The following is a 10,240-nucleotide window of genomic DNA, read 5'->3' on the forward strand; positions in this document are numbered from 1 at the left end:
AAATACAAAGTGCAGTAAATACAAAACACAGTAAATACGTTGCAGCGCGTTGGCACCTGTCAGCCACTGTACTAGACCAGACACAAAACTCCCAAGACACCCCAAGAATAATGGGCACATTTTTGTGTGTATATAAAAAGATAATAAAACAACAACATTTAAAATCCAAATGATAATGTAAACATCTTTTTTAAAGACACACATTTACATTAGTCTCTCTTTCAGGCCATGGCTCTGAAAGAGAGTTAAGAAGAGGGGTGAGACTGGGTGAATCATGAGCTCTTACCATACGGAAGTGTGTGTGACACAGTGTGTATTTCCATAGAAGCAGCACAGATCAGAAGAGGGCGGTGCGCAAAGCGGAGCTCTGTGGCTGTGCGCTCTTCAGTTCACTGACACTGATGTGTGGTTCTTTGCAAATCTATGGCAAATTTTTCAAATCATTCCAAATGCCACGTCATGGTGGACGTGGAGTTCGGGAATCCCATCACCTCTGCGCTGATGTTCGCTGCCGGTGTCGTGGGTAACATCGTGGCGCTGGTGCTGCTGGAGGTCCGGCGCAGGAGGACCAGCCCGTCCCTGTACCACATCCTGGTGACGGCGCTCCTCATGACCGACCTGCTGGGCTCCTTCTCTGTCAGCCCTGTTGTTCTCACAGCCTATGCCCGGAGGAAGACTCTGGTGGGGATGAGTGCCGACAGAGAGCTGTGCGCCTACTTTGGCTTCAGCATGACTTTCCTGAGCCTCTCCACGCTCTCCATTGTGAGCGTAATAGCACTGGAGCGCTGCCTCTCCATTGGTCACCCTTATTTTTACGAGAGGCACCTGAGCAAACTCCGCGGTTACATCACTGTGGCTCTCATCTACCTGGGAAGCATCCTGTTCTGCGTCGCTCCTTTTCTGGGTTTTGGAGATTACGTACAGTACTGCCCGGGGACATGGTGCTTCCTGGAGATGAGCCACAAGAAGAAAGGAAACGATCAAGTTTACATCGGGTTGTATGCGTCTTTCATCCTCATCGTGATCACCAGCACGGTGGTGTGCAACATATGTGTCATATTCCACTTGGTGATGATGCAAAGGAGGCGCAAAGCGCGCCGGAGTGGAGAGTACGCGCGCTCCCGGTACGGCAGGTCTCTCTCCATGTCAGAGGAAGTGGAGCATCTATTGCCGCTGGCTATTATCACTGTGGTCTTCATCTGCTGCACCTTCCCTTTGGTGGTAAGAGCTATCTATACACTGTTAAAGGGGCCCTATTCTACTCATCTTCAGGTGTATATCAGTATGTAGTGTCTCCACTGTGACATGTCTCCATGCTTTAATGTTCAAAAAGCTCTTTATTTTTCTCATACAGCCTGTGCTGCAGCACCTCTTTTCACCCTCTGTCTGAAACCAGAGCCCAGTCTGCTCTGATTGGTTAGCTGGTCGGCTCTGTTGTGACTGGTCAACTGCATAGAGATGTCCCACCCCTTAGCGTACAATGTGTTGGAATGCTACCCAGTGTTACATAGTGATGTCATTATGTTATAGAAGTAAATAAGGGAGTCCAATGGAGGTGTTTCAGGCAGGGGGGAGTGTGTGGGAGAGAAACTCCCTCTGGAGGCCTTTGCAGACCATTAACATGCACACAAACCTATAGAACACAGTCAACTCACTACAGGAGAGGGACAACCACAAAAAGCAGAATAGGGGCTCTTAAGTTGTCGCAAAACTCTCAATCGAACGAAGATTTATTTGAGTAAAAATACCAATACATAAACAACCCCTAAATGTCTTTTGAACAACGATTCCCACACAACATAAAACAGATTCACTCTTCTAACATTATAAGGTCTTTTTTTAACCGTCAACATCAGATGAAAAAACATTAACATTGAGAAAAAAAATGTCCTCCTCTAATTATTTGTTTTAATATATATATTGTATACGCTAGATAAACTTGAGAATAAGACTTAATCCCTACCACCATTTCTCTAGTTTTCTCCATTAGTGGTAGGAGAAACTTCTCCCAATAATGACCTTAGTATGTAATGATATGCTAATGCAATAAAGGTGTTATAAACCATACCATACGTGGGCACTGTTAATCTGTACAGTATCTGAGCTGATTATTTTCATGATGATTGTTTTCATGATAACATTTATTCCTTTTATTTCTATTTCCCAGCTTAGAGTGTACATAAACTTCACAGGCAGCCACACTGACACTGACACTGGCACACGCAATGCTGAACTCCGTGCCCTCCGTCTCCTGTCCTTCCACTCCATCATCAATCCCTGGGTCTTCATCATCCCCTCCATTGTGAGGATCATCTGGAGGAAGTCGCGCTAAAGTCCTCGATGATCTGGGGGAAGACCCATACCACAGTGACCGGGGGGGGGGCTTGCTGTGCAGAACCACCTAAATGAGGAGGACATGGACGTGGAAAAGATACACAAAGCTTCTGAGGCCTGTGGTTTATTTCCGTCCGAGTATGCCTGAAGGCAACCAACGGAACAGAGCAGATCTTGTCACAGCTCAGACAAAGATTGATTGATAGGATGTGCACTTGGGTTAATTTGAGTTTGAGATAACCCCAGCTGCTTTCCCGAGAATAGACTTGTGGTGAAACACGTGACTGAAGTCATCAGAGCGTTCTGTCAATAATTACACAGAAGTGTCCTTATGTATAAGAAATAAAGTTGTTTATCTTACAGTAAAATCATCAGCTTCAGGAAATGAACGTGCATAAGATACAGTACAGAGTCAGGAAATGAATGTAGATGATGTCAGAAGGGTGAAGAACATGAGCAAATAAACCTGTTCCATAGAGCCAATTTTGGTCGAGGTGTAATGATGTAACACAAACATCAGATGATCACTTTAAAGATAAACCAAGTGTGAAGACTAAAGGTGGGTTTCCACACAGTGGTGAAGTGTCGACCAACCTCTGGCTGCTTTAAGCTGCGTACACATTATAAACGGCTCTGCAGTGACTTTGCTGTTGTGTTTCTATTTAAGTCACCTTAGTGTGCTTGTAGAGAAAGAAAGATATTGTGATGAACCTTGAGATATAAGTTGATCTAATATATAAAATGATATTGTTTCGGTCATATTGACCTGCTGTATACTTAAAATGCTTGTATGTAATTTCTGTGTAGTGCTTTTGAGGACTGCTGCAGTCTAGCAGATTGAATGCAGTTCCATTTATACTACAAATGAAGTACCCTTTTACGTAGATGTACCCATCGGTCTGCCATTTCAAGCATGCACATTTAGGTATCACACTCTGTTACATTGTTTGCCAGGAGTTAAACATCTTTAGGCGCGTTCACACCGCAGTACTTTTCCCACTTTAGTTCCGATATAGTTCCGAAATGTCGCGTTCACACCAAAAAAATCCGGAACTAAAATTAGCTTATCAGAACCTTTAACTTATGAACTAAGTTCTGATGAACCTTTGTGGGAAAAGTACTGCGGTGTGAAAGCGCCTTTTAATTCTTGTTGTCTTTATATTCCTTTAAAGACAAACTATACTCACGCTGTTGGTAACAGTGAATGTTCACAAAGAACCTCTCTTCAAAACAATCCGTTAGTATGTTATCTTTCTCCCCTTCTTTGCAAACAAGCTAGCGGTGCATATGCCACCAACTGATCTTAACTGTGGACTGAAACAGGAGCATGTGATTGCCTGTTTGATTATCAGATTCTATCCTTTCACATGCTGCCCCGGGGGCAAGGTGGACCTAAATGCAGGACACATAATCGTTTAGCAGAAAATACTTTTATTAGCAGATAATCCATGCACAGCAGGCCAGGGCCGAACAGAACAGAGCTCTGGATAAACAAGGATCCGACAAACACTGAAAAAAAAACACAACTACACAAAATACATGAAGAACTAATCACAAGACACAGCTGGGGAGGGCAAAGCAGTAGGTGTAAAGGTTCTGATCATCAAACAGGCGGGAAACACAGAGACAGAAACTACAAAGAGACATAACACAAGGGGTGACCACATTTCAAAATATGTGACATCAAATCATGAATCGGCCTTAAGGGTAAGCGACTGCCCAACTGTGTTTTACTGCAGTGGATAAAAGGAAAGAGACTTGATCAATGTTATTGGGCAGTTTTTGTTTTTTAACCAGATCACCTTAAATAAAAATGATACTGTATCTGTGTGAAAAACCGATAAAATGGAGTAAAACAATGAACCTCTGAAAGAAAAACATATTAAGTTAAGTAAATTCGTTTTTACTGATTAATAGTAAAGGAAAATAACAAGCTTTCTTTTATATTGATTTAAATTAAACAATTTGTATTTATTAATATACAGCTCTGGAAGAAATGAAGAGACCACTCCAAATGTTTCTTAAATCTCAATCTCCACATGTATGGCAGCCATTCCATTCCAGTGTCTGTTGGATTCCAGCACAGAGCAATGTTGTCAGTAGTTTATAGAAACAAATTACAACAAATTCATTTTACTCAAACACAATAGTAAAGCCAGAGAAACTGATAATGTAGTGGTCTCTTCCTTTTTTCCAGAGCTCTATAAATATATACTGTATTTTATTTACATGTATATATATATATTTGAAATGTCTGATAGACCTTTGTAACATGCTGTGTCAGGATTTCATAATGGTAAAGGTACACTGGTTACTTGATTTGTGATTTGTCACAAAGTTTGCTCTTAATTCATGTATACCAGCTTGTGAGCATTGACTCACACATTACATTTGTTATGATGGTGAATTACTGATATTGTACAATATCACATTTGAATGTGAGTCATGTATGTGAGTCACAGTAAATCAATGTTCAAACACAAACTGATTAAAAGAAGAAAATGTCAGTATTCAAGTTTTATTTTCTTGAAGCAGTTTTCAAGTAATAGCTGATGTGGAGTTCACAAACAGATAGGTACAGTAATACAGAATGTGAAAACATCCTTAATAATGATATGACCTTTAGTTGTAATCTTCAGATATATTTGTCTCACCCTTGTTCTCACTGACAGAAAGACACAATGCTGTGTCGCAACATCCTGTGTAGCGCTCCACAACAATCCACTGTCTTCATTCCTGACTTTACTCCCTCATGAGCTCTGTCCTAATATGTGTAGTCTCTTTGTACTACTTAGTAGTTCTGACCTTGATAAATATGAAATGATGTGAACATGGGCTAATGTAAATCTGTAAGTGGCCTTTCCAGATATATGCGTTTCAATAATTGCCAGAAGTCTCTAGTTCACAATGATTGCAACACATACAGCTCTGGACAAAATTAAGAGACCACCAAAATGATCAGTTTCTCTGGTTTTACTAGGTGTTAGAATTCACCAGACACTGTAATGGAATAGCTGCCATACATGTAGATATTGAGATTCAAGAAAAATGTGGAGTTGTCTCTTAATTTTTTTCAGAGCTGTATATGGGGACATATTTATATTTTTGCAGTTCTTGTGTGTCTTATAACCCCATTCCTGCATAAAAGCCTACATCATCACTGAAAAATAATGCACCTATCTGTTGGACTTCTGTTGTTTATTATATAAAATAATAACACGTTCAAAAGCTTTGTTTATCGTGTGACTCTTTTCTCATTGTATATTGAATATCAATAACATAATGGGTTTTTCATGTTATAAGATATGTGCTTCTAACAGTAAAGGGACAATTCTCAGCTGGTCCGCCAACCTTTTAGCCCATTAATGTCAACAATGGTGCAAAAATAAGAGCAGCTGTCAGAGGAATGGACTTCCTGAGTGCCCATTTCGTTTGGGTAAATACAGACAATGACTTGAGAGGCAGAACACTCAGTTGGTTCAGTCCCTGAGAAGACATGAAGCATGCACATAGGGGATCTGCCTGTATCCTATTTCTAAAGTGTAGGCCAACATTTATATCAGTTAAAATACTCTACTCATCAGATTTATTGACATTCATTGGCATTTTAAGACATATTTATTCAATGTGCAGCAACTACACACTCGATTCAAGCCCTTCTTAGACTTGACACAATAAAGAAATGTTTGCTTTATTAAATATTTTTATTTAAGAAATAAACCTAAGTATAGTTCATTAGTGTTACACAAATTACATTAATCAATTCACTTATTAAATGTATTTAGGACAGATCAACTCAAAATGAATTGTTTTCATCTGGGGACCGCCCCTTTGCATATCCCCTTTGCACATGCGCAACATCCGTTCTATCATTTACCGCCTTTTGTCTGACACTGACTGTGGAAACTGACTGTGGAAAGTCTATTCTTTGGTAAGTATTTCTTTTTTCTAGTAGTTTAGAACGTACCCAGTTTCCAAGTAATACCTTTTCATAATATCGACAAGAATATTTGAAACCACCGTGTTATATTTTGCTCCGTTTTTAGTTGGGTCTAAACGGCAAGCAAGCTATACCTAGCCAAATAACTGGTAGCTAGAAACTAGCTTACATGTGGGTAGAATTGAATACCTGCTGGATAATGGAGATCAGTAGATTGTATTATATTAGATTTAATGTTATTGTCATTGAACACAGTACACCGAAATTCAGTTTATATCCAACCAAGAAAAAAATGCAAAGAGTAATTAAAGTGCATGAGGTAACAGTATAGGGGGCAGAGCCTGCATGCCCCTGCAAGCACCGCCATGGTCTGTCTACCTCTCCTGGCCTTAGTGCAGGCAGGCAGAGGAGGACAGGTGAAGCCACTCATTTCTGTAGGAGTTCAGTTGAGTTTAGGCACTGGTCTTTTTTTTACTGCCAAATATTTAATATAAATAATGAGACAGAGACGAGGGGATACGTGTGTGGCGTGTGCATGTGTAGAGCGAGTGAGAGGGAAGTTGAGCGAGCCGTAGTACGTTTCTGGAAGTGAACGGGAGTAGTTAAGGGCAGTTGCAGCAGTATAACAAAGTCATAAATATAAACGACGGCCTCTGAAGAACATTGAATGATGTATTCCATGTACTGATCAAGCAGACACCCACTACACGGGGCGGAAGTCCTCACATGCCCCTTTCACACCAACGCAACTCCGGTTCAAGCTCCGTGCTAGAGCTTTTCTGGTTCAGAACCGGTTCTTCGGTTTAGCTCCGGCTCTTTTCACACCGCTCAGAGCCCGACTGGTGCTGCCGCTGCTGCGTCATGACGTCACCGTTTACGTCGCTGAGTTTCTCCCCAACGCCGGAGCTCACTTCACAACAACAACGGGCCGGGGACTGCGTTGCTTTTAATCATACGAAGCCAGATTAAATTAAATAACGACTTCTCCAACCTTATACTTTTCTCCAGAGTGCCGTGGTTCATTGTTTATTAATGTGTTTCAGCGGCATTTACCGACCGCTGCAGTGCTGGCCGGCTGCTCTTCAACGGGAGTGTATTCTCCCGTTAGCTCCGGGTTAGCTCACACGGCTCTAAAGTATTCACTGTCTGACTGTCACACAAGCAGCTGATACATATCCCCAAGTTCCCCTTAAGTGAATGTGTGTCAGTCTGAATTGACGCTGTTTGGTGTCAGTCTGAATTGACGCTGTTTGGCATCACAACGCTGTTATGAAAGTTTCTCTGGTATAACATGGGTGATGTTAGCATAGCAACCGAAGCTAAACTGACTACTTGCTAAGCAGTTTTCTACAGGCACTTTTTACCGACGTATTTTTCATTATGATTCTACTTGTGATAGTCGGACATGACAACCTGTGCAGCCCATGTATTGATTCCATCCGATAGCTGCTATAATAACAAACGTCTGCCTGCTCTCCACAATGATCAATAACAGCGAACGGATGGTCAAAGTAAGGTACAAATAAACAGAATCACACGAAGCCTGGTTAGTGTTGCCTGACTTTATAAAGTGTGTTTTTTTTAACAAGTGTGTGGTTGCGTTCTAGTCACTTTGCTCAGCACTACTGCTTGTTACAACTTTTATTTGCCGTACTCGCCTTAACTGTTAGCTCAGGTTAATCTCGCCCCCCTCCGACGTAAGCGTGACGTATGCGGTTCTTGCTTCTAGACGGACAACTTTTTGGTGCTCGAAACGAACCGGATTCCGGAGCTATGACGCTGCTCCGCTGCGGTGTGAACAGGAAAACCCGGTGCTTTTCAAGCACCAGCACCGAACCGGCCCTGAAACACCGTTGGTGTGAAAGGGGTAAGAGAGGAGAGCAGAGCCCCCTCCCATCCGAATGACTTTAAAGTTACGGCAGACCCACAGTTACTCTACCCGCAGATGGCCTACCCTGTTCCAGCAGAGTGAAGTAAGTAAATGTGTATGTTTGTATGTGTTGACCGTTTTTATTATTGTCCATAATGATTAATGGCTCCACAATCGCAATTGAATTTGCCAATAATCCTACATCCCAATTTGGTAGTAATTCTGATAAACAAGTAACACATTGTTGTATTTTGTTTGTCAATAATATTTTTAAAGTGAATGCAGAGTTCTTGCGCATCACCACCAAGCCACTGCAATCGAAGTTCATGTATCAGCTGGACCACTTTTCCGACAAGCTGCTAAAAATCTTCTCCAGCAAAGGAGGAGTGAAGGGGAAAAAGATAAAAGAAGCCCATGCAATCACAGATTTGGTTAGTACAAATGCATACCATGTCCTGCTTAGGGAACATTTCGACTGATACAACCTTTCTGGTCTTCAGACAACCGCTCTGTCGCACCCACATTAACTAAATTCTGTCTTGATTTGTCGACCCTGCTTTAGTGTGACAACATCAACACCAGGAGGGAGTGCATTCTGAGAAGCCTTGTAATATACCTAAATGAAGATCCAGACTCGTTCTTCAAGGAGTATCTGGTAAGTTTATACAATATTTTTTCCCATGTAGTGTTGAACAGTGTTACCCTAACTTATTAATACCATGGCATGTATTTATAATGAGAAAATCCTATGGCACACCACCATCCACACCCAAGGCTAGATGTCTATAATGTCAACTTCTCGCTTGTGTGTATTACTTAAGTATCAATAAATAAATAAAGGTAAAAATAAATACAGAAATAAATATGGATATTAATGAATAAATACATGTATACATTAATTCAGGGATAAATAATTATATACAGAAATAAATAATAAATAAATAAATGCTGAAATAAATACATTTAAGAATAAATAAATGTAGAAATAAATACATTTAAGAATAAATAAATGTAGAAATAAGTAGGTAAATGCATAAATAAATAAATGTGGCAATAAATAAACGTATAAATTAATACAGAAATAAATTAATACAGAAATAAATAAATAAATGCTGAAATAAATAAATTCACGAATAAACACATGTTGAAATACATATAGGAATAAGTAGGTAAATGCATGAATAAATACATAAATAAATGTAAAAATTATTACAGGAATAAATGAATACGGAAATAAATATTTCTACATTTTTGTACAACTATTTATTTCTGTATTTCAGGCTCTGTATGTTGATAAGGTTGGAGGTCCTTATCTCAGTTTAAAGCAGTATTGGTCAATTAGGCGAGCCAGACAGAAGCAAATCTGCTTCTCTAAACTGCAGTTGATGGTTTAAGAATGCTTATTTATATTTTCATACACAGTTTTCTGTTTGTGGGGTTCAGCTTTTTACTTAAAGGGGACCTATCATGCAAAATGCACTTTTGTACGTCTTTTATACATGAATATGTGTCCCCGGTGTCCCCGGGATCTCACCAAGTGTCAGAAAACACAACCCTCTCTCTTTTCCTCCATACCCAAATCTCTAAAAACGGGGCTGCAACGGAGCTGATACAGATTTGAATTTTTCTGACGTCAGAAAAGGGGTGCTCCGCCTATATGGGCAACTCTCTATCAGGGGAATGGGGCGTTGGGCCACGGCCATTGCCGCTCGAAAGCGCTGGAGACGCTGTAGTACATATGCCAGGCCTGTAAGTGGCGCTGTAGTCTGCCACAAAAGCAGCGAAGAAGACTGTGGCAGCGGGGTGTGGTTAGGGCGCCGGCTGCTGGTGTGAAGGGAGTGGCTCGGCCGGAGGCCAGACAGCTGATCGGAATCAGGTAATCAATCACTGAATAAAAGCATGTGGTAACCTGGTTCTGGTCTGTCTTGCAGTAGGCAGGATCCTGGGAGGTCGCCGAAGGACCTGTGGAGGAGCCCACACGGGCAACGTTTTGCAACCCGTGTTGTACACTTTGTGTTGGTGCTAATAAACGCCTGTGTTAAACCCAAACCCTGCTCTTTCCGTCACTCTTTGAACCCTGTGTGAGCAGAGAGGCT

The 10,240-nt window shown here is 41.0% G+C and overlaps 1 protein-coding gene across 1 annotated transcript; it reads left to right on the plus strand.

Annotated features, from left to right (window-relative positions):
* The first annotated feature begins 361 nt into the window (after window positions 1-361).
* Window positions 362-3,375, plus strand: LOC117498464 (prostaglandin E2 receptor EP2 subtype-like). The gene is made up of 2 exons (XM_034150588.1): window positions 362-1,221; window positions 2,168-3,375. Exons 1-2 carry the CDS (start codon window positions 424-426, stop codon window positions 2,330-2,332), a joined length of 963 nt encoding a protein of 320 aa, XP_034006479.1. The 5' UTR covers window positions 362-423; the 3' UTR covers window positions 2,333-3,375.
* Window positions 3,376-10,240: the final 6,865 nt, after the last annotated feature.

This window comes from Trematomus bernacchii, unplaced genomic scaffold (genome assembly GCF_902827165.1).
Source record: "Trematomus bernacchii unplaced genomic scaffold, fTreBer1.1, whole genome shotgun sequence".
Lineage (NCBI taxonomy): Eukaryota > Metazoa > Chordata > Actinopteri > Perciformes > Nototheniidae > Trematomus > Trematomus bernacchii.

Coding starts and splice junctions, on each gene's coding strand:
- LOC117498464 (XM_034150588.1), top strand. CDS start 424: ATGGCAAATTTTTCAAATCATTCCAAATGCCACGTCATGGTGGACGTG. Junction 1,222..2,167: donor GCTGCACCTTCCCTTTGGTG/GTAAGAGCTATC, acceptor TCTATTTCCCAG/CTTAGAGTGTACATAAACTT.